Here is a 26,174-nt window from a genome sequence, read left to right as displayed (position 1 = left end):
TCCATTTGATCACTGGATTTTTCTGGTCACTGATTTGACATTGGCTGCTGGCTACACTTCTAAATTTTTGAATTAAGCGAAATGGAAAATAATGGATGATTTAGCTTTATCTGTCTGGAATTGAACACTTGAGATGACAGAGTAACCATTGCCACGTTTATGAGATTTGTTTTAAGTTCCTCAAAATAAAACTTGTTTATGGGGAATTCCAATGGGTTGAAGGTACCATACTTAACACTGGGTGCATTGTACTCGCTAGAAAAACTGGTAAGTTATTATTCTCTCCCAACCACTTTATAATGGTGCACACTCTCCAGCCAGTGCCTTCAAGAACACTTTGTGTTTACAGATAAGGTGGAAAAAATAATAATCATGCAGCCCGATCAAACAGAGTGTTGCCATCAGCAGCTGTTTGCCTGTAGCCCTGCACTGAGGCCAAGTTTCATGACAGCTGTTGGCCCAAAAGTCAATACCCACGCAGATGGCCGCTTGCTTTTAAAATGTGCTTTTAAGCCTGCGTTGAGAGCAGTCGGACATGCAAATTGATATGCCCTAAAGGCTGCCAAACAACTGCCAAGACCTTTCAGGATACAAGCTTGCTTCTCTGCCACCATTAAAAGTCAGAGTTTACCTGTGGATTTCCTGTTGATTTTGTTAATAAATTGCTGTGTTTGGATCTCTTTCATTTGTCTCTAGAGCCTCTTGAAATCTTTACAACACAACTCTCTGCACTTCTAGACTGCTCTTACAAGAGGTGGCATGACGGTACAGTGATTAGTGCTACAGCCTCCAAGCTTTGGTTTCGATCCTGGTTACTATTTGTGGTTTTTTTTTCCCCACCATTGCCTTGCTAACAGACAATCCAATGTGGCCTCGTATGGATGCATACTGCATGAGTTTGACCAATCAGGGTTGGCTCTTGCCGAGTAGTCATGGTAGAAGTCGAGCGTACAAATTCTTACCTGTATGTCAAACTCCAGCTCCATATTAAATGTGCTGCAGTGATTTGTCATTACCCTGCAGTGCAAACAATGGGTTAAGAAAGTGAAAGGCTGGGTGTCAGATAATACGCGCCCTCCGATTATTATTAAATCAAGATCTCTAATGGACACAGCCTATCCTCACAGCATGGGGCGCACAGTTTGTGAGGTGCACAGTAAGAGCCAACCCTGATCAGGGTGCCATCTAATATATAAACGTCTACACGTGGAAGCATGTGCGTGTGTCTGTCCGAACCAGAAGTGAGAGGCAGAGTCGGGGTAAGACTCTCTGCCACCGAGGAAACAGAAAACTCGCTTAGCCACTAATAACACAAGCGAGGCCACAGCACATCAGCAAAACGAAACCTCAGTAGAAAGACAAAGTCGCTTAGCCGCTAACATCGGTATCCCTTTTACTTTTTCTCTCGCCGCTAATGCAGAACTGACGTGAGCACATCGGCAACACGAAACCTCCTAGGAGAGAGATGCCCACAGTAGTTCCTTTCAATTACCTGACATCCCTGCATTTCAGTTTTTTTTCTGACTATTTCAGTAGTTTCTAGGACCCCGGGATTTTTACAACACAGGCTTTCACAACTAGGTCCTTAGAAGCACATCCATGCTAAACACACATACGCAACTTTATTCCAGGCAAATTTACAAACGCCTGTTTAGAATGTTAGAGAAAAATCAGAGAAGACAAAACCCATACAGACAGCAACCAGGCTGGGACTTGAACCGAGTCTCCTTGAGCCATGAGCCAGCAGTGCCCATCACTGCACAAGTGAGCTAACGACTGAGAACAGACAAAGGAGGCAAACCCCACCATTGAGTGAGAAGACTGTCAACTAGCAACATTCACATCTAATATAATTTATATAGCACAATGCATAGCGAGTGAAATCATTCAAACATCTGGCCTGTTCAGACATTAGATGCCACCTGAAAGGCTGCAAACACTGTGCCCAGTGCTGTGTATGCCACTACAGGGCTCAGGCCACTAGTGCTTTATGGTAGTGGTGGAGACGTCACTCCTTGGGGTTTAGCTTCAGTTACAATCTCTGGCATTGTTTCGAAGGGAAGGACAATTAAAAACATTGTAAAATGTGCTGGTGTGACAAACTGTAATTATTTCTTCAAACCAGCAATTATAAGCTCAGTTGGAGCAAATGCCATGAGAGTGCCCGACATACCAGGTCAGGCGATTGCCATTTTCAGATTTAATGCTAGGTATTCCCATTTCCATCTGCATTCCAAAGCTTTGACTCTAAACTGGCCCAGTCCGACTGGACGGCCAGCTGGGAAAGTTGATGGTAATCTGCCCAGTCTGGAGGCTGACTAATGGAACAGCGACAAGAAACACGTCTGCATTACAGAATTAGTCTTTTGTAAAGTTTGTAATTGCATTTTACCTGTGAATCTGTTAAAGCGATTTGAGCCTACACTCGGTGAAGTCCACCACACTACAATAATAGACAGAACTGAACTAAACTGAGTGTGTTACCCCGTCCCGCTGGATGGCGGCATCCCTCTGACAAGGCTCCTGTTTGGACACCCACACACTAAGAGTCATACTTCCGATTTTTAGGTAGCCCTGTTGGGGTCTTTGGGTACCACTTGAGGGAGCCGTCATGTGGAATTCTGTTTCACTCATAAATGCTTCCCAGGCACAACACTGATGGGCCACAAATACTCATGGGTCTCGGAGGAAAAGGAGCCTCTCTTCACCAGCCAGGCAAACTGAAGTTGAGCACAGGGCGACAAATTGTGCTTTGATGCCCTGTAAGATGGTGCTGTGCGAAGTATGGCTGGTGTGTTGTCGTAGTAGTTGTGCTCTGGGTTGCAGATGCAGGAGGCCCCCTATAGGCCACACAGGAAGGACTCCAGCAATCCACAGCACTGTCAGAAGAAACAGGTTCACAAGATGGAGAAAATGAGTGAGGTTTTGTTGTTTGAATGGATACCCGTCCAGTCTTGGTTGCCACCTGACACTCGGTGCTGCCAGATCAGACACTGTTGTGCCCGAATCTGAACTCGATAAGCATACGCATGATCACTTTATTTTAATAACCCAAACATTTTTTGAGACTGCTGTTCATTAGCTGGTAGATTTCTGCTTACCAACAATGCTGCTAGGATTGGTTTTGGTTCCTCACAATGTATACTGAAATAAGTGGATAAACTACTGTTCAATCTGATTATTTGCTAAACCACCTTAATGTAACTGTATAGTGGCAAGATCAATCAATCAATCAATCAATCAACATTTATTTATATAGCACATATTCATACAAAAAAATGTAGCTCAAAGTGCTTTACAAAATGAATAGAAAAATAGAAGACACAATAAAAAATAAACATAAGTCAACATTAATTAACATAGAATAAGAATAAGGTCCGATGGCCAGGGTGGACAGAAAAAACAAAAAAAACTCCAAAGGCTGGAGAAAAAAAAATAAAATCTGTAGGGGTTCCAGACCAAGAGACCGCCCAGTCCCCTCTGGCCAATCTACCTAACATAAGTCAAACAGTCCTCTTTGTATTTAGGGTTTTCATGGAAGGACCTGATGATGATGGTCACGTAGACTTCTGGCTTTCAGTCCATCAATGTTGATGGTGGAGACTGTCCTGGCACAAAACAGCACTAGGTAGTAAGCGTCTTCTCCAATCAGACTGGTACTGCAACAGTCCCACACTTACTCATACTGCTTAAGGAGAACCTACATAGGCACAGAGAGAACTCCATGCACACTACATGAATCAAACACTCTTAAATCCAATCAATGAAATGATTGGGTGTGAGGTGAATGGCTGGTTGTCTATCCCAAGAGCATGGAGTACAAAGCAGGGACCACCCATTAACGGAGTGACAGTCCGTGACAGGGTCAACTAATGCACATAACACCCATGGGGCTAATTGAGAATTGCCAGTTAACCTCTCACACATCTGTATGGGCATGAGAGGAAAAATGCACACATATGTGGGGAGAACATGCAAACTCCATGAAGACAGCAATCAAAGTGTTGGGTTCAAATGTAGAAACTGTGGCACACCGCTACAGTACCATCCTGCTGCATGAAACCCAAATAAACTCCTTATAGATAACATTTACCAGCTAAAGCTGAAGACATACTAAGGAGCAGGAAGATGTTCTGGGATTGCTTAATCCAACCATCCATTATCTGAACCCACTTCATCTCTTTTTCTATCCTGGCAACAAGACAGAGCCATTCCTGCATGGCCTGCTAGCGTATCACAGAACACACTCACACAGACATACTCTAACTCGCCAGTCAAGCAGTTGATTTCTTAAGGAAAGAAAATGGCATTAAAATATTTCTATAGCTAAGGCAGCTTATCAAGATACTCACTGCGGTGGGTGGGTTTGGATGCTTTATTTCCACTACTGTACATCCCTAAGGTTCACAAAAGGCCCTGCAGTTGTCATTGCCATGTTGTACCTGGCGTGCATTTAGCAGAACACTGAAGCAATGCTAAAAAAAGAAAAAGAGCAATCAGAAGCAGCTTGACACAGACACACTTACCATTGCATCTGGAGACAGTTAGTCCTAAAACTCTTCTGCTTCGTCACCACTAGTGCAAAAAAAAAAAAAAGAGATTTCAGTATGTGACACTCACTCTCTCAAACTGGCATATCATTTGAAGTTAAATACTTCAGCCAGGGCCACACAGTGGCATTGTACCGGTCAACATCATCAAGTTAAAAATGACCAGAGCCAGGATGAGGTACAAGAATTACAAAATAAAAATACATTGTATGAATGTGCACAGACATTAATGAATGACACAGGGTGGCTCAGTTTTATTGGATTTCTTTTTTTGCATCTCAATTGACAAATGAACTTCACCCAAGCGTCCTACAGAGTGCCAGCACTTTGCCATTGTCACACATTCACCTCTAAAGAGGCCAGCTAGGCTGGCTTTTGTTTTCATTATTTTCTCTCCCAGCTGCTGTTGTTTTTAGTGCAGTAACAATAGGCAGGCTCCCTGGTCCCAGCAAATACCATTGTGTCCCACGATATGTCACATGACCACGGCCTCTTTGGATTTGCATTTATTAAACCCATGGAGACAATGGCATTCTAAACCCACTGCTGCCTTCAGCGATGAAATTCAGAGTGCAAAGTGAGGCAGGGAAAAGCTGAACCAGCTGTGCAAAACAAACTTAAGAAATGAAGCACATTACAAATGTTACCCTCTGGACAACAAGTAGGACACTCCAAGTTAAGATACAGATTATGATATAGATAAATAAACTTATAGCCACAGCTTTCATTCACTAATTAAATGAAGTGTTGAGCAATTATGGCCACGTTTCAACTACTGCACCTAGAATTTCCACACTGAATAAATCAAACTGCAAAAGTATTTTTTTATTTGGCTCACGGCTCTATGGACTGCAGTTTAATTCACAGCCCAGTCTACGTCTGTGGAGGTTCTCTGCATACCAGAATTGGTTTATTGGGGATTTTGTTTTTTTCTCCATCCGTCTGGAGTTTTTTTTTTTTTGTTTTTTTCTGTCCTCCCTGGCCATCGGACTTTTCTCTTTTTCTATGTTAACTAATGTTGTCTTATTTTAATTTCTTTTTTGTCTTTTAATTTTACTTCATTATGTAAAGCACTTTGAGCTACATCTTTGTAAAAAATGTGCTATATAAATAAATGTTGTTGCTGCCGGGGTAAAAACTCCAGCTCAACGGACCCTGTAACAAAAATATTTTACTTTAACGTCTGCCAATGTTTACTCAAAGCAACTTACAAATCATATGGGGACAAATGGTTCTTTATGTCTTTCATTAGAGCCCTGGTGGTTTTTTAGTGATGGTCACAAACGAAGCCAGTCATCAGGAGTGAGCCTGTGTGATTTCTATACACTCCATGGCGTACAGACCACGCTGTCTAACAAAGTGCTGCAAAGGTGAAATACTCTCATGTCCAGATTTCTAGAAAGAGCCAGTAGTCAGGGTTCAACTGGTAATCGTGTATTTTTCCAGTCCACTGCCTAATCCTGCATTGTATATTGGTCTTGATGAGAAGAGAGTTTATGCAAAACATAAAACAAAAGATTTTCTAAAATGACAAGCGGATAGTCAAATGGCACATTAGGGTATGTCAGACTTGCTGATCTTGTCGCTAGACCATGCCAGTTTACACAAATGGAAATCTCTGGGCATGTCCCATTTATAGACTGGGTACCAACCTTCCAGCAAAACTGAGCTCACCCCTGTTTGGGACGGCCCATACGTGCTGCCTGACGGAGCCCATGCTCTATGCAGGGTATTGGGAGTTCAGCCGTCGGGCAGTCTCAGCCCTTTCTGCTCTTTTTAACCATCCACACCAGACAGATGAGCATCTCTTCTATTTAGGAGGTCCAAAACCCCCGTTTTTCTGTCATTGCGGCATTACAGTTGTGGCCAAAATTATTAGCCCCCCCCTGGAATCATGGAACATTTTCCTAAACTTCTTCCCAAAGTTTGCAACATTGATGAAACTTGATATAATCAAACATCCACCAGTGCTATTTACTAGCTTTTGATACATTTTGTAATATAAAATATATTTTCAGTCTTGCTTTATATCAAATCTAGTAAAAAATGGGGTGGTCAAAAATATTAGCCCCATGTTAATGTTTGCTTTCAAAACACACCAACACTAATTAACCAATCAGCTTTGAAACCACACCTGTGCAGTCAATTGGCTTCCTAACAACACTCAATCAGCATCAAAAGACTCCCAAGGAACAGGGCTCTTGAACACATGAGAGGGACTACTGTTACTGACCATGCCAAAGACAAAGGAAATCAGTCTGGAGCTCAGAAAGAAGATAGTAGAGGCTCATGATAAGGGGCAAGGCTACACTGCCATTTCCAAGCGATTCACAGTGTCTAGAACTGCTGTACGTTGCATCATTGCCAAGTACAAGGAGACAAACAAACCTGGCCGTGGCCATAAGCGCAAGATTTCAAGAACTCTGGAGAGAACAATAGTCAGAGATGTCAGCAAGGAACCCCGGACATCTGCCAAGATGATTGTTGCTGACCTGGCCTCTTCTGGAGTTGATGTTTCAAGGAACACAGTTGTGAGGGCTCTTCACCGTGGTGGGCTTCACGGCCATAGTCCCAGAAGAACCCCTTTACTCAAAGAGCCCGACTGAGGTTTGCCCGTGAACATTTGAAATGTAAAGATGATTTTTGGAAGTCTGTGCTTTGGTCTGATGAGACTAAACTGGAACTGTTTGGGCACATGGATGTTGCTTATGTTTGGCGAAGAAAGGGACAGGCCTTCAACCCTAGGAACACAGTTGCCACAGTTAAACATGGTGGTGGGAGCATCATGCTGTGGGGCTGTTTTGCAGCCTCAGGCACAGGGAGCCTTGTTCGGGTGCATGGCATCATGAAAAAAGAAAATTATGTTGACATTCTGAGGGAGAATATGCAGAAATCTGCTCGTAGTCTAGGCTTAGGTCGTCGCTGGGTCTTCCAACAAGACAATGACCCAAAGCATACATCAAAATTAGTTCAACAGTTTTTCCAAGGATACCAAAACCAAGATCTTGGAGTGGCCCGCACAGAGCCCAGACCTCAATCCCATTGAGAATCTGTGGCGAGTGCTCAAAGCTCGGAAACCACGCAATTTGGACCAGCTAGAACAATTTGCAATGGAGGAATGGACCAAAATCCCTCAGGAGACCTGTGCGAATCTAGTAAAGACCTACTCTAATAGATTGTTGTCAGTTCTGGCTCAAAAAGGGTACAGTATTGACTATTAATGGGCATGGGGCTAATAATTTTGGATGTCTCATTTTTGCCCTTTCTTGTTTCCACTCAGTGTGTCAATAAAATATCCAAACTACAATTAGTGGACCTCATTATTTTGGACACAGATACGCTTTAAAAAACAAACATTTGTTGTTAATGGTCATTTTCATATTGGAATCAGGAGTGTTGCCTAATTTCATAAGGGGGGCTAATAATTTTGGCCACAACTGTATATGAACTTTTAGATGAGCTTTCATTGGTCGTCAGCTTTCCAAACCTCTACGGCTAAAGACAAAAATCAAACCTGTGTGATTTTCTCGGGGCGAATTGTGGACTGGTTGCTGGCAATTTCAATTCCTTTGTTTCAGCGTGTGAATCACCAGGGTGTCTCAGTAGCAGATAGCATGCGGGGTACTTCTTCCTACTTCACAAGTTGATAAATAGTAGAAATTCCCAGAGTCCTTTTCTTCTTCTTTTTTTTTTTATATAAATAGGTAGTACTGAGGTTCTTGGTAGTGATGAGTGAAAATGTTGCTGCCCAACCCATTCTTAGTCAGAGCGCTTATCAGGCCTGACAAGACACAGCAGGCTCCGCTTGAGTTAAGTCTACCAGCAAATAAAATGCTGAATTAGCCTTTACAGAACTCAGACATGCTCTCTGCCTACTGTAATGAAAGGTTACCCCGCAGAATGACCAATAAGGAAAACACAAAAGATTCATCAAAAGCAAATATGCAGGATTCTTTATTGAAAAAAAATTAATTTGGACACTTTGTTTTTAAATATTGAGGGAAAAAAAATACAGAACAAAAAGGTCTTCAAGGTGTACTTTGCTTCTTAAGCTATGACTGCACATTTGCTTATTCTTTTGATGTTCTAAAACATTTTTTTCTTTTTTGAATTTTTATATTAAAACAAATAACATTTGAATATCCTGCAGATTACAAAAGGACATAGGGTACAAAAGGCTAGAGTGGCTAAGGCCGGTCAAGTCTAATCATTAAGAAGCTATTAAAGCTTAATCTCCAAATGCACTTTCTAAGCATTGTCTACCCTGTGAAATTCTCCATTGTTTCATCCCATTATTCATTGTCTGCTTTATCAATCCAGCATACAGGTGACAAGAAGTTCTTGTAAACGTTTCATCAACACACCATACCAGCTCTCCTCTGCTTAAAATGGATTTTGCTCAAAACTTTAAAAGAGAAATCCAATTTACTTTACCCACACCCTCTGTACAACACATTTAAAGTGCTGTTGTATTCTTTAAAAAAAAAAATCTCAATGAATAGAGAACCAGTTCTTCTGGCAAACCTCTGAAGTGTGAACTTCAGGAAGCAGCACTGAACTGATTGTGTGGATAACAAGACTGACACAACCCTGCAGAATTACGTTTGGACTCCATGGATGTTAAAGTTGGCAGAGTTCCTATTCCAAAATCCCCAAGTATGCATAAAAAAAGCAAGAAAACCATTCATTAATAATCAGCAGAATATTTTCTAAAATATGCACTGCATAAAAATGGAGGATGTTGAATTTCAGATTATAATGTAGTGTTGCACACCCTCTGTACTGCAGTCATGAAGACTAGCAGAGTGCGCAACAATCTGGATGGATGTTGTATGGGAGGAAGAAAGTCACATCCCTAGACACTTAGGAATTAAGAAAAACGGTCAGTCAGCAGGAAATTATTGGGTCGTGTACTCATAACATGGGCTTCCAGATGAATCAATTTTGGAACAACAATTATGTGATTTTGCAAATTCAAATAAAGTACCAACTTGATTAAGTGAGGCAATAAAGCAAACTAAACCACTGCACATATTAGGGACAAACGGGAAGGCACAGAACACCATTAAAAAAAAAAATTATACCCCCGCATTTAAAATAAAAAAAAAATTTAAAAAAAGTTTTGTTGTATTTCAAATTTCAGTAATTGGAAGTAGGCACTACAATTAAAGTCCACGTCACCTTCCCAAGGACTATCTGAAAAACGTGCTTTGGTGCGACAGCAAAGGCAATTCACAGTCACAGCAGCTCTTCACCCTCATCTAAGTAACATTTTAGTCTTAAGAGCGTTCTGTTTTTTTTTTTTAGAACGTACTTTGGTGCGACAGCAAAGGCAATTCACAGTCACAGCAGCTCTTCACCCTCATCTAAGTAACATTTTAGTCTTAAGAGCGTTCTGTTTTTTTTTTTTAGATAAATGATTCAATTATAGATTTTCCTACAAAAAATACCGCAATAAGGTTTGATTAAAAAACGTCAACTTAAGAAACTTTTATTATGCAAATTTTAAGGTAGAAATAGCCTAAATATAAAAATCCAATAAATTAAAGGCCACTCCCCTTCAAATAAATGTGGAGTGTCACCATTCAGTTGATAAATCATTTTTGTTTTAAGTCTGCTTTGTGTGAAAGAAGTTCAGCAGCCACAGACGGGATTATTCAGAGAAACGCAGATTAATTACCATTTTGCCAAACTTTTTAAGTTTTATAATTCTTTAGAAGGTCAAAGACCCACACGACGACAACTGGCAAAATACAAGGCAACTGAAAGCAAGAGTTCTCCTTACACGTTCACGTCCTAATGATCTCCATTAAGCAGATAAGGAGGATCACAATTACTTGACTTTTTTTTTTTGGGGTCTCAACCAGGGGGTTATGCCTCTGTTTCCATCTGAAGTAAAATAACACTGACATGAGATGTACAATATTTCTCAGCTTAGTATGCTTTGTTATCTTAACCTGTTAACGGCCTTTGGTGTTAGAACAATGGGGATGGGGGGCTTTTAGTAACAACTACTCCACTCCCAGCCCTCTCTTTGAAATGAGTGCCTGTGCAGAAGCTAATCACTTGTAGCAATAACACAAATGTGTGCCGACTGCAGATTTTTTTTTTTACTTGTAATTAAAGCAAATTACAATAGTGCAAGCTGCCTGGAGCATTAACCAAAGGGTGTAATGTGCTACTTCTGAAACCCCACAATTTCAACTCCTGTGCTGCTTCTGGCAAATCTTTGGATTTTGGTCACAACTAGCACAGTGATTACCGAGATGCTTTATTTAATGAGTGCAAAGGAAGAAAAAACACAAACAGGTGCAGACTGAACCACCGCTTCTAGTACTGGCAATCAGAGGCTGATGTCTACATCTACCAGGCCACACTGCCCGCACCATCACTCCTGGACTTTAAAGCAAGAGGATGTCCTCTGGAAGCGGTCACTAGAAAGTTAAAGGCAGTTTTAAAATGCTGTGAAGCAGCGTCATGAACACAAGTGCTGTACCTGTTTTGCATTAAGAGGAAAAGTCGTACCGTGTCTACAGTATTGCAGCATCATGTTATTCTGTGTAGATTTAGAACTTCTCACATATCCATTATAAATTTCAGTATATGCAGTAAATATCTTACTTAATCTTAAGACTTGAAGAAACGTAAAATTTCAATATTGTTTTTGTTGCCAACCCCAGAATAGTTTAAAGTATTACACTGCATGCTGAGCAGATTTAGTGTTTCTCAGATTTTAAAAGCATCTCTGCCCAGCATTTTATTATGCATCGCGAACTCGTCCGCATGTAGCAAAGTGCACCATAAAAACTATAATCAACACGGCTTTGCTCGCAGATCCTGTCTATTTCATATTTACAGTGTGAACCTTCATCCAGGTTAATTACACAAACTGAAAGAACTTTTCTCAGCCCACTACAAAATTATTTACAACTAAACAGCAGCTGGGCTATTATGTTATTGTGTAGTGAGCGGCAAAACTACAAAACAAAAATGAAAAGAAGAATTTGCCCTATAGGTGCACATCTATAGTACTGATCAGGTGCACATATCTAGAGAATGTTGAAGGAAAAATAACTTATCTTAACCTAAAAAATATATAAACACACACAAGAAAAGGAAAAAGGAATGTGCCTGTAAACAGACTTTGAGGAAAAAAGAGAAAACAAAACACAAACATTTGTGGTCATCTTCAGTAAAACGTTTGTGGGCTTGTGAAACCTTCCTCCACGCTGTAATTAAAACAACAACATACATTTTGACCAGAAAGAATTGGCACTTGCTGTATTAGTATTGCTGCTACCACCAGATCAACAGCTGGCAGAGGTTCAGATTTTCTTTCACAGTAGGCCGCTGCTTTGGGTGCAGGATCACGGAAGCACATCCTGTTGAAATCAAGTAGAGTTAAAGTAGCTGCCTCCATGCAGGATTTGGATCCTGATGTACCAAGAAACCCCAAGTCCTTCCACTACCGTAATGAGTTTCCCAAAAGGCACTCAAAAAAGTCTGACGGGGGGATAGGGGATATCGGGGATTGAATGTTCAGCTTCTCAAAAGAATCCTCCACCCCAGTATAATGCGACTTCCAACCTTTACTCAAAACACATTCTGCAACTGGGATTTGTTTGCAGTCATTTTTACTTCTGCTTTGTGGTGAACATTCAAATTAAAATGGCCCAGCTAGGAAGTTGTATTGCTAAACTTTTAGTCTTGTGGGAATCCCAACGAATTACAGGTAACCTCAATCAATGGGGGTTCAACTTGCTTCCACTTTAAACTCTGATTTCATCATCGTCCTCATCCATGAAGGAGAAACCTTGATCTTCTTCCTCTTTCCTGGAATGACTAACATTCACATGAGAAGGAGTCTCTTTCTCAAGTGGCTGCTTGTCCTCTAATACAGCAGATCCAGAGCTAGACACCGAGCAGCTATCCACCGGATGTCGAGGGTGCCGTGGTTTAGTCTCTGGGGTGTATGGGGCAGGGTCTTCCTTTGGCAGCAAAATGCTAGCTGCTACATTTTGCTGGCTAGCAGGTGGCAATGACACCTTTCCCATTAGTGTTCCATCTTCCTCAAAGCCCAAATCATCTTCCTCCCAGCCCTTTTTGTCCATAATGCTTAGAATATCTCCTAGCATCGATGGTCCCAAATCTACATGGAAAGACATGATGGATTCAGCATGTTTTAGCCCACCTCCTGTTTTAGGGAGAGATGTTGTTGGGAGATCTGAGAGTTCACCAAAGTCTCTTTCATCAAAGTGCTCTGGTTCTCCCTGCAAAGAGGCTGCAGCTCCATTGACAGGCCTTTCATTGGCAATCATCTTCAGTGGGCTAGAAGAGAGACTTTTTGGTACCGAAATAATGCTCGCCCTTTGAGGTGCTTCATTGTCGTCATTCAGATGTGGTAGGGAGACTGCATTTTTAACAAAGGACGGTGAGGTACTGGGAAGAGCTAGAGTTGACTCCCGTTTATCTACTCGGGTTACAGACTGCGACCTTTTGCTGTGTCTGAACGTACGGGACAGGAGACTAGGCCTGGAACCAGAGCTTTGCGGATGTGCTTCCTGTTGTGGGGGCTCCCCTGATCGGGTGCTGAGAAAAGAGGTATCCCCAAAAGCGTCTCCACCCCGCCCAACGTGCATGGTATGCCGAAAATCTCCCAAAGGTGCACTGATCATGTCTGCAGTGAGGTCCACACGTGAGCGGCGCTTTGACTGCGACGAATTTGACACCAGCTGCTTTAGGATAGGCATGTTTTGAGAGTTACTGATGCTACTGGTGGGGAGACAGCAGTTTGTTTGACAAATTTTTTTTCACTAATTTAAAAGTTCCTAATGCGTCTGAAGAAACAGATCAGAAGGTCAGGGAACCAGCATTTCCAAATATCGCAGCATCAAGTACATTGCAAGCCAGCACCCAATGACAGGTTACAGATAAATTCAGAGCTTGTAAGTGTTCTGTAATGAAAAAAAAAATAAAAATAAAGTATTAAAAATTCAGCAAGGTGAAGCTTCATCCCAAGACCCCTCCATGACGTAAAAAACATTTCAAATGTACCCTTCCCAGGCTGAGCCAGTATCTACAGTATGCAAGATAATTTATATATAACAGTAACAGTCACTTGATAGAGAGGATGAGCTTTAGGATTCTCTGAATGTCTACCTTCATGTAGTCAACTTGGACTTTCAGCAAATTTAAGCACATTTAAGTGGGAAGGAGGTGGCCACAATTTAAGTATAACCTCTTAGGATAGAGGTTCTCACAGCATGCTCCATTTAGGGCTCCTCCACACACCCCATATTATTATTATTATTATTATTACTGACACCCGTTTTAGCTGGCAGCTCCAACTCATTCAGCAGGTTTGTACAAAAAGAACAGCAATTTAAAGCTTGCAATGTACCACACCAGACGTTAGCCACGTGTTTCCGACAATCGATCTCTACTAGTGGAGTTGAGTTAACACCCCAGTACTTACTAAACTGGTAACATATCAAGAGTAGTGTACATGAGCGGGCCTTGTGTGGTAAATCAATGACAAGCAGGGTATTATTGAGATACACTACGTGGTTTTAAATCTGAATGTTTGATAAGAAAGCATCTTTTTCATTAATGTTTTCTACATTACAATTTAGATCTTGGATTTTAACACTTAAAATACAATTAATATTTCTTTCAAGGGACTTTTTTATATCACTGATTTCAAGATTGGTAATTTCAGAAACAGGACTAAAGAGCTAATGTGGGTCAGACCACCTACCGGCGTCTAACGAGCATAAAGAGACTGCAAATAAACATTTTCATATTAATAAGCATTTAATGTTCAGCATCACACGCACAGCTGAGCCCCTGAATGAAGAGCAGCTTGATAAGAAAAGCAGGCTATGCGTGTCAAGCAATTCTTCTGAACATTTGGAGGCAGAGTTACTAGCTGCACCCTAAACCAACCGCTTCAAAAGCACGTTTGACTAACAAAGTGTGAAGTTCTTGCTCATGACTGACTGATGGACACACAAATAAAACTGTCTTGAGTCCAAGTACCAGAGACAACAGCAAATGTAAAAATAAAGGAGGCCGAGCAAAATGGAGGCAGGTTGGAATTTCTAGACAACAACAACATGCTTAACATGCTCTCAACATAAAATACAAATTGGGAATTGCCTCTCTTATATTTGTTAATTGAGAAATAAAACAAATCTCCATTTATAAAAACATTTTCAAAATAACACACCAAAGAAAGTGAAAATTAAAACCATTACTCACCTTATTATTTCCAAAAAACACTCTAAAATATTAAAATAGGCACATACCAAGAGGAAAAATATATCAAACAAAAATGCTTTATAACAATCTACACTCATAGATTAATATATTATTCAGCACGATAGCTACCAAGAAATGAACATTTCGTCAAAAATACTTTTCTGTGTAAGAATTTTTATTTTATAATGCTGGAAGCAAAGACTAATGAGGAAAAGTGCATGAATCTGTAGAACGCATTTCAGGTACGGATTACTCAGTAACAATAAAAATAACTATGCATGCTTTCAAAGCCCTTAACAACACTGAGAAAGTAAGTACAAATTATTCTGAGCATTTTAAATGATTACGATTCCAAATGTGAATTTTGGAAAGTTCATACCTCAAAAAGATAATCACAGACACCGAGAGATTCATAAAGTAACGGACTACCATCCTCTGAGCACCCAGCTTGAGAAGCACTGCCGACATAACGTGGGGCCTTCAGAAAGAAATCAAGTCACACCAGCGCTGTTAACACCTTCTTAAAGGGACAACCTATTTGATGTTAATCCTATCACCAAAACACAATGGAGCACACGGAATTGAGAACCAATTGATGACCCAGACGGCTCCTCTGCACTTATTAAAGAAAAGGCAAGAAAAAAAAAAAAAAAAAAAAAAGATGCATTATACTAAAAGAACTGAACCAGTGTTGTCTAGTGGCACAGATTCTATTCTACAAACTAGAAGAATACTGTTTAAATAAACATCACTCTGTAATCCTAAAAAAAATCACTTAACTCCCAGAGATCAAAATTCAGAAATATGGAAACAACTTCATCTATTTCTAAAACATTAAAAAAAATATATATTATAGAAACAAGGGGATGTGCTGGAGAAGGAAAAACAACCGCACAACAAATAATGAAGTCTGCAGGAATAAGTGCATCACAGCAATAAGAACTATTTAAGACTTAGTCCAGGACGGAGAGGAGACTGGAGGAAGAACAAACACTTAAACAGATCATGCCTGCCTTTTGTGTTAACAGAATATATTCAGAACATAACATACTAAAGCTGCTTATTGCAATTCAGTGTCACAGTGGCTGCTGGAGCCACTCCTGGCAGCACCCTAGACAAGTCTCCAGTGTTGGACTAAATTAAATGTAAATGCAGCTATTTAAACTTGTATGTAGCGATGTAAAGCAGAATAAATGAATAAAGAAACGAACAAAGGGCATGTGCACCAACATCATCCATTTTCTAAACTACAATTTTGGTTTGGATTTGTAGGTCATCCATAATTTAGAAAAGTAATTTGCTGCATGTTCACAAACCTGGGCTGTTTTCTTTACTCCCACATCTGAAAAACATGAAAGTTAATTTGACTTAAAACTCTACAATGATCCTGTCTAAGCAAACTGGCTGCGCGATGGACTGGCACACTATCCAGGGTTGGCTCCTACTTTGCTTCTGGTACCTTCAGGAAATGTAAACTCGAATTGGAGCAAGTGAGCTTGAAATTGGATGGCTGGAGCTAGTCCATGGCGTAACTTCACTTGGACAGCCCATTGTACCAATCATAGATTCAGAAAACATCAAACAGACTTTGCAATAACACAATTAGAAATTTGAAGGTGGCCAACTTTCAGGAGTATCGAGCACATTTCTATATGCAAATAAACTAAAGCAGACAACCTGTTGAAAATGAAAAGGAATCCCACAGTTTTAAATTCCACCTTTTTTTTTTGTTTGTTATTTTTTAGCAGACTGCTTCATCATCTTCCATTTATAGTGCAGATTGGCTTAAGGGAAGGAAAAAAAAAACGTACTCTGCACACAGAATTACATTCAAGATAAAAGCAGCCACAAATATTTACTTCTTTAAAAACACTGGGCTCTGTACCATACTAGAATATAGTCTCTGCTAAAGAGGTCCGTCTCCCCCAAGAAAACAACATCATGACATGTCCTGTTTGCTCGAGTGTTGTGAAAAAGGATATCAATACCTTCAAACAATGTAATATGGCACATAAGTGACTGGGATCAGAATCCTAACAGGGTGAAGGTAAATTAAAGTAGGGGAAAAAAAACCAACAACTAAAGACTGAAAGGATATCTGCAGAACACGGGACATAACTGGGCCCCCGGCCAACTAAATAATTAAGGATCCACATTTGTGCTGACCATGGTATGAGCAACAACCAGCATTGGCACACAGTCCCACCACTGGTAACACCAGGAACAGTGCATACACGTGCAATGTAACAGACAGCTCGTTCACACGCATCATCTATGCATCTCATGCCGGTCCTTTGATGAACATTCAGCAGGCATTTTTTTTTTTAATTCACAATGGAATTAGTAATTTTCTTAAAGAAAAGCAAATAAACAATTACCATAAAACATCCATAAAAATCATGATTTACATACATCAACTGGGCTATTAAATGTGTATTACTACCAATTTGTATGCAGCAGGAGTTGCCAGTTCTATTTTTTAACCCCATGTCTTCCCTTCGGAGTGGCAGGGAGCAGAGGCCTATCGCAACTGGGTGCAGAGCTGGAATTAGGCCTGTATGGAGCAGACCCCCTTCCACATTCATGTTCACTTGCACTTGACCCATCTGATATGTAGCAGACCAAGTCTTAGCAAGCACAAAATTCAACTCTGAGAATCTCTGTATTCATTTTCAGTTAAGATAATGTGTGTGTCTATTCCTTTTTTTTTTTTAAATAATTATTTAAATCTCCAGAAACAATTGGCTGTGCAAAAGACCAGAACAGCACTCAACAGGCATGTGTGGTCCCGTGATTCCAGCAAGTTAAAACTCTTTAACCACTCACCATGGCCTTCTGTTATGCTGCAAATGCAAATCATCTCCAACACCAAAAGCTCCATGAAGTGAAGCCATTACAATGCACAATACACTGTATGACCTCACAGCCACAGCAGTGTCCACTTTTTGGCAATAAATTCACTCTAGTCTTGAGGATATGCTAACTGCAAGGTTCACCATCCAAGACATTTTTATTGACTACTTTCCAAACATGTACATATTGGATGCTCCATTGCTTATTTTTATTGATTAAACCTAACACAATCTACATTTTTACCAATATATTTTTTGGGGATGCACACTGGCGTCGTATCACTCACTACTGCTTCAGTTTTAGGCACTGGGATCAGATTCCCAGGCCCAGTTATTCATGGCACAGAATTCGCCTATCCTCCTAATGGGGATGGGCTTTAATGTAGTGGAAATTCTGGCTTCGAAAATAATGGGCCATAACTGTCAAAGAGTGAATAAAATAAACAAAAAGCTATTCAACCATGTATCTCTTTGTGTATCTTGTCCTTAAAACGTTTGAAACAGAACAGATCCCTAACATTCTCTTCAAATGAAAATCCTAATAAATTCACATAACTGTTTGCAGAGAAGATGGATGGCATACCACTTACCACCCAAAAATCACAAAATTAGATTGATTAAATGTTGCTTATGAGAATACATGGCATTGCTCAACAGAATATTTTGTCAGCTTATAAACTGAAGACTGCCTTCACGAGGAACACGAGGTATCAAAGATAACACATGTTGGTTATATTGTAAAAACACACTGATTGAGGACAAGGAGGGAGGTGGCAAGTTGCCAAATAATTGGCCTTTTTATTTCATCTGCTCAGAAGAATATAATTTTGTTACAAATCATCATGCATCAACATTTGCATTAATTTCACCAACAAGGCAGTCATGTGGTAAAAGACTGGAGCAGCCTTGCAATTACAATATAAGGAAAAACACCAAGACTCATGAAATGAGATCCCTCCAAGAGCCCTGATGGGTTAGCACTAACAGGGCGAAAATGTAGGTTTTACATTTCAGTGCCCTCGGGTTAAGGGGATAGGAGTGTGGGAGGGAGTGAGCCATCACAAGGTCATATGGGACAGAAGGCCACACTACATCTCCAACGCTTGTGGAGGACAGCACAGAATCTCAGAGAAATGACAGAATCAGAGTCTGAGTAAGCAGCAGTGAACAGTATCAGGGTCTCAGATAGATGTATAGCTGCAGAGAAACCACATGCCATGAAAGGGAACTGGACTTGACTGGCTCCCTTGAAACCAAACATTATAGTTACCCAGGAGAACACCACCTAATAGTTTTAAATGATCTGAGCTGCTCCGGGGCAAGATTCCTTTGGCGATTTTCCACTGCATAGTACGGCACAACATGGTTCAGTTCAGCTCACTTTTGGGGGGTTTTCCACTGGGAACAGTACCTGGTACCTGGTCCTTTTTTTAGTACCACCTCAGCCGAGGTTCCAAGCGGGCCGAACCTTTACCAAAACGTGACGTGTAAACTCTGCTGGTCACTGATTGGCCGGAGAAAATCGTCATTACTGCGTCACTGGCTATTCTTTTCTTTAAAGGTACACACACGCGGAAGTTTGTGTCCCGTCTCTCCATCGCTGGACGCAGTTTGTTGCATAAGTGGATGAATGTTTCTTCAGACATTCGAAAGTTCTCCAGCCACTGAGTGTTTGTAAAACCGGGAACAATCAAATCCCACCACTCTGAAGCACGGTTAAATGTCCAAACAGATGGTCTGTTGCGGCGACTTGTGGAAGATCTGTAATATACAGAATCAGCATTTTAATGTTACACTGACAGTTAAGTTCATTTGATGCCTTGCAGTGATAAAAGTTAGCTAGTGATGTGTTGTCGTGGTCTGCGTGTTGTTGTAAAAGTTCCACGGTGTCACGGCAGTAGAGGCGGCGCAACTATAACGACACGTGAATAATCCCGCCCACTCTAAAGCAGTACTAAACTGCAGTCGAAACGCAAACCGAGCCGAACCAAGGTGAGCTGTACTGAACCGTGCTGTGCCGTACTATGCAGAGGAAAAGCGCCATTTGAGGCAAGGATCAAATAATCAATGGACAATGTGGTACTGTGCTTGGGGGATTGATAAAAGAAAACACAAGAGGGTCTGCACTGGGTGCTGGTCCATCACGTTTGATGTCTGGGTGGGAGCTTCATTCATATTCAATGTGTATTCAGGCCCTGGGGCAGGGCAGACAATTGGTTTTGCTTTTATTTATTTTGATAATCTGAGTTTCTACTTGTATGTTTTTTTGAATGAAACAATATTTTTATATAGTTTTACACTCAAGAGGTTTTCTTCCATTGGCCCTTGTTATTTTATTATATACTATACAGCCATACAACAGACAGAACTAAAAAGAAAAAAAGGAAACACTTCTGTGCACATGAGAGAAAGTGTAAATGCCGTGGTTAGTTCTGGTAGTCCAAGCCTTTGTGGAGTTTACACATTTCCAGAAGGCGTTCTCTGGTTTTCCTCCAAATACCAACAGCGTGCAATTCTGAATTCATCCAATGTGACCGAGTGCGAGTGTGTGCAATGTGAGATGGACTGGCTTGAATGCCCGCACACAATAGACTGGACTTGGAACATAACTGAAGGAAATACAGACTCACAATTTCTGATTAACAATGTATGCATTTAGTCCGTGGCTCTTAAAACCAACTACCGTATCAGTATAATTGTTCAGCTTTGTCAAAATTAGAAGCAGAACGTATTCAGCACAACCACCCTTAACAGCACTTTGCCTGAAATTTATTTCTCTCTCCTGAAGGAGCCAGACTTCTGTACATCTGTTACCAGAGACTCATTATGCTGAAACTGCGTCTAAAGACAACCATTCATCAAAACTGTTGCATCGTCTGCTGCCCGAGTTCATAGTTATTAAAAGTAAGGCACATTGCTCTGCTTGCCTTTTTAAATTTCTAATGGATTAGATCTGTTTTATTAGCTTATGATGATGTGAGACTTTGTTAAATAAAAAGTAAAGAAATCTCGTGTTTTTTAGAATTTTAAAAAGGAGAAAGTAGCCATCTTAAAGCACATATTTTGAAAATACATTTTAAGGATAATAAAAAAGGCTGCTTAATTGTACACAAACAGATTTAACAAAAGAAAAAACAAAACTCCACACGATTGGATTGCAGTTTCATTCATCACATTTTGAGGCAGCCAGCTGTAGCTCACGCGAGAGCTGCCAAGCGTGTAAACATTTTTGTTGCCTTGTGTCTGTTATACTCGCATTAGTTCACGTTTTAGTCTTTTACTGACTTATTGGCAAAGTTATTTTTATTAATTAACTCGCACATCTTCAAATATTGAAGGTACAATTTGAATTGAAAAAGCAGGGGCAACGTTATTGATAATCACTTTGCTAATCAATAAGTATCTGCTTGAAGGGGTTAATTAGATTAGGGTCATCACTTACTTCACTTCCATGTCATGTATTATTTGGCAACTTTTGTACAAAAGCGCCATCTTTTTATGCTTCAACAAACTTTTCTGTTATTAAATTATTAATGTTAAAATTTGGCCTCTGGCTTGTTGCTACAATTTACTTTTTTTAAAACAGATTTTTCAGTGGGATGATCTGCTGCTGTCATCGCCGACCCCAGCTTTGGCTCGTCTCAAACTGCCTTATGGAGAAGCTATGAACTTCAGAGAGAGGTCACGTGGTGAGCACAGATGACAACGCGTGAATGTAACAAACCTTAAGGAGTGCAAAGCGAGTTACATTAAAATATTTCTGTACTCCGCTAGCACTGCAATCACTACTGCCAATGGAGCCGTCTCACACCATATCGGAGAAACAGCTTGTCTGAGGACAGCTAAGGCAAAGATCCGGAGTGAGGATAAACGTAAGGCAGCGACAGTTCAAAACTGGCCAGCCTCCATCGCTTTTTAGTTAAAAGAAATATCACATCTCAAGGTGAGTTACAGCGAGTTCATTTATTATGGCCTTTTGGGTATTGCGGACAACCAGGTTTAACCTCCTATTTGAGATTCTGTTTAATGCTGGATGGGTTACATGAGACGAGTCCAGAGACTCATATGAATAAGATATACTAAAAAAGTGAGGAAATTACGAATAAAAGTGGAAATGTGTGACCCAGACTTTGAAATGAAGTCTGAATTCATCCATGTTACTGAATAGAAGGGAGTTGCATCATCTTGAGGTTTATTTTTTAAACTTGCCAACAGAGATGATTCACTGCATTGCAACCACTCTAAAGAGGATTCACTCTGAACCCTGGTGTTTTCAACCATTCAACTTTGGATGGAACGGACTTCTAAAGGGCATGTTCCTGTTGTGGACAAAGCAAGTTGGACCCTCTGTATACAAACGTGAATACTTTCAAATGTAAACCTGTGGTACATCTGGACGGGTCCATCTTACTGCCACCAGCAAGCCTGTTATTGACAGCAGCAGCTCTTCAATATTCTTGTGTGTGTTTGGGGGAGGTTGTCATTTGTTGATAGAGATAGATAGAGATAGATAGATACTTTATTAATCCCAAGGGGAAATTCACAATATTTAAATACATATACTTTTCCTCTTCTCTTGAGCTTTGGTAAAGTTTTAATTTCCCCTTGGAGATAAATAAAATGTATCTAATCTAAATGTGTTCAGATTACAGATTCTTATACTTGGAACTACCAGTAGACATCAACTGAGCACAAAGTGAAGCTGGTGATTTGGATCACTAGGGTGTACGACAACGTTTATGTGGCTTACTCAATATGAATGTGAATACAGTTCGAGTGTAAATATAGCATTTCTAATCTGGTAGGATTTGAGGCAAATTGAACTACAGTGGAAATGTATCTACTCACAAAAAAACACACTGAGCTAGGAAGAAACACAAATTTCATTACTAATTCCTCTTAAATGCAGAGTGTTAGATTTTGCTGAAATTACAAACTCTTTTCTGTTGTCCTGACCTTGACAAAAACAGATACCCGTAGCAATACATTAGCTGAAAAAGCAAAAGAGGGAATTCACAATGTCATTCCTCGCAGTGGCCTGCTTCTCTGCACTGCAGAGTTCTGCTGTAATTAACCTTCAATTGTCTGTCTGATATTCATTCAATCCTACAAAGACACAAATGTACATAATTCTAAGCATTAACAAAAACACAAATAAATCTGAAAGGACGAATGAACTCAACATTAATGAACAAATGCAAAAGTGGTCTTCAGTTCTTGAATTCCTCAAAGCCAGTTCTCTCTCAAGTCTTGAGACAGCTAGCTCACTAACATCAATGGAGATGATTCTTTGACAGAAGTGCTTAGCTGGTTAACTGCACTTCATTTTCACCTCAAAGCCTACATGACCTCATATAAAGTAAGTTCCACCTTTCCATTATTACACGTTCGAGCTGATGCCCTCCAAACACTGCAATTACAATATACAGTATCAACATTTGTAATACTCTGTTGCAACATGCAGAGGAAAACTTTTGCAAAACAGAAAATTAATATGTATGTGCATGCACTGGACATGCAGCAGAAATTCATCAGAATCTAAGAAAATACTAGTAAAACTAAATATCAAGGAAAAAGGTACAAATGAAAAGGAAAATGTGGAGAAAAAGGAAGTACTATTTGATTGGATAAAAAAGGTGAAGGCACATAGGCAGGAAAAAAGAAAACGACATTACCTCTCAGCGTCATTAACTATTTATTTTTTTGCAGCCGTTCTCCATAGGAGATTCTTACCATTCTCTGTAAGCCACTTTGTTTTACTAATGTACAGTGCCTGAAACTTCAATGCAGATACACTTCATGCTCAAAGTCAAAAAGCCATCCTGACAACAGCAGCAGCAAGCAACCTATACTGTACATCTTAAAACCAGGGGGAAACAAATGTCATCAATTACAGCCAACCAAAAGCTGCACAGGCACTATTGAGACTTTCCTAACTCCTACCCTCCCTCTTCAGTAATCACATCACATGCAAGATCAGCTAGATTTGAAAGGGAGGACAGTGAAAAAGGAAGAAAGAGAGAGGAAAACAAGCAAGCATATGAGGTAGGAAAAAAGGCCAAAGGAGGGAGCTTTAAGATAAGCACATCAGAGGTCTGAGACCGCCAGGAGTGCTTTGCAAATGCAAGTCTAATCCACAAAACTCTGCCAACACCTTTTGTTTCTTTATCTTTTCTGAACCGAGTAATCCCTATCTTCTATCTTCCGAGTTGGCTCTACAAGGTCTTAGATAGGAAAGCGGACCTGTGAAAACAGCAAAAAAAAAAAAAAAGGTCTGCTTGTAGCGGAGAGTGTGTGGCAGCAATGCTTCCTTTGACTTCCACATTTTGAGGAGCTAGTTTTAACAATCTAACACTGAGCAACTTACAGAAACCTGTGCACATTAAACATCTTAATCTTTAAAGAGGGAATCTGTATTTTCATTTTAGACATAAGCATCTAAGCAGATAATAAAATGTCTCTTTATAAAGGTAACAGTCCTGTCCTTCATACCAGTGTTTCTCAGTCCCTCTCCTACTCTAACAACTGCACTTAATTCACTAATGGAAACCAATCAAAAAGGTCTTAGGATTGCGCTTTATTCACCAAGGGCAAAGCTTTGATAATTGCGCTTGATTGACCCCCAGACACCTACAGTACCTCTGACCATTGCGCGCAATCCACCAAGGGAGACGGAGCTCCTCAAATGCAGGTGGAGTCGGTGCCTCGATGCGTCATGTTGAAGGCTGCTCTACCAGCAGCATTGTGATCGCTCACACAAGTACAAGGCAGTGTTGCAAGGAACATTCACAGACGCACATTTGCAGGATGACTGATTTATAATGGGTAAATGGTATAGAAATGTGCGTATGCCACACATTACAAATCTGACTTTTTGTTTTGACCATATGCATACTTTCACACTCTAATCCATGCAACGTTTTATAAATGAGACAGACCCCTAGACTTTTGGAGGAGTGTTCTGTGGTCAGATGAAACAAAAATAAATTGTTAGACCATAATGATCATTACTATGTATGGAGGAAAGAAGAGTGAAGCGCTTAAGCCAAAGAACACTATCCCAACTGTAGAGCATGATGTGATGCTCATATCGTATTATGGGTTTTATTGTTGGTAGATGGACTGGGTCACTTCAGAAAATAAATGGCAACATGTGAAAAAAGGTTTATCTAGAAACTCTGAAGCAATGACATCAAGCAGAAAGTTAAAAACTTGGTCGCAAATGTGTCTTCCAGCAGGACAAAAATGCAAAGCACATTTCCAAAGTTGTAAGAAAACGGCTTTAAAGCAACAAGATGAACATACTGGAGTGACCACTACAAAAACCCGACTTAATTTTTTTTTTTTTTCTGTCCACCCTGGCCATCGAACCTTACTTATTCTATGTTAATTAATGTTGACTTATGTTTATTTTTTATTGTGTCTTCTATTTTTCTATTCATTTTGTAAAGCGCTTTGAGCTACATTTTTTTGGATGAATATGTGCTATATAAATAAATGATTGATTGATTGATTGAATCTAATTAGTGGGCTGAACTGAAAACGCATGTCCAGCAAGGAGGTCCACAAACTTGACTTACATCAGATCTGTCAGGAGGAATGGACAAAAACTCCTGCCACATATTGTGAGAAGCTTATGGAAGACAACCCTAAGTGCTTCATTCAAGCTAAGTGCAGTAAAAGGCAATGCCACCCGATACCAATAAAGTGTATGGGAACCTCTGACTAGCTGAAAATCAGATTTAGTAAATAAAACCTGAAATAAATCTATCACAAATAATTCTGACAGTACCACATATGGAATCAGATTCCCTGTGTTAATTAAACCTTTTAAAGTATGTATACTAACATGACTTGTGGAATTGTGAAACATTCAGTCTGAAAGGTTTTAGCCTGGGTGTAAGTAAACTTTTGGCCTCAACTGTAGATACACAGAATAGTGATTATAGATGAGAAATGAATATCTTTACATTTCCATGAATGTTCAACAATCAACTATCCTAATCAGCTGTATGGTAATAAGCTCATTGTATCATTTCAGTTACAAAAAAAAAACACAACACTAATTTATTACTTTGACCCTCTCTAATCACCGAGATGACCCCCGGATTTAGTCAAGCATGTCTAAAAATAATGGAGAGCTGCGGCAACTCCCAAGAGCGCTGGACTGGTCTTGGGCCTGCTAGTTCTAATGGCTGAATCCATTACAGTATTTAAAGGACCTGTTGGTTCAGCACTTTAACCAGAATTGAGCACAGAATAGTAAGTGTGGAGAGCCGAGAGTGCTGTGCAACTGTAACAACACTAATCATCAACACAGAGGTTAATAAGATTTACATTATGTCTTCTTGGTGCCTTATCAAATGTGCGAGTGGTGCAATTGTTGAATCTAATTTTCTGTCCTACAAGAGAAGACAAAAAAAAACAAAAAAAAAAAAAACAAACAATGGCACTCAGAATAGAAAATGAAAGGGATGAAGTTCCTTTCAACAAGTATTAGAATCTGTAAAGC

At 40.1% G+C, this 26,174-nt stretch overlaps 1 protein-coding gene across 2 annotated transcripts in view; it reads right to left on the bottom strand.

Moving 5' to 3' along the window:
- Positions 1-9,666: 9,666 nt before the first annotated feature.
- LOC120517154 (cdc42 effector protein 4-like) overlaps positions 9,667-26,174 on the bottom strand; it is a 37,451-nt gene continuing 20,943 nt past the window's right edge. For both annotated transcript variants that reach the window (XM_039739311.1, XM_039739312.1), the window contains exon 2: positions 9,667-13,504. In XM_039739311.1, the coding sequence (XP_039595245.1) occupies positions 12,320-13,300 (981 nt within the window). In that variant the 5' untranslated portion in view covers positions 13,301-13,504 and the 3' untranslated portion in view covers positions 9,667-12,319. The remainder of the gene's footprint in view (positions 13,505-26,174) is intronic.

This window comes from Polypterus senegalus, chromosome 17 (genome assembly GCF_016835505.1).
Source record: "Polypterus senegalus isolate Bchr_013 chromosome 17, ASM1683550v1, whole genome shotgun sequence".
Classification (NCBI taxonomy): domain Eukaryota; kingdom Metazoa; phylum Chordata; class Cladistia; order Polypteriformes; family Polypteridae; genus Polypterus; species Polypterus senegalus.
This window is presented reverse-complemented; position numbering and strand designations above follow the sequence as displayed.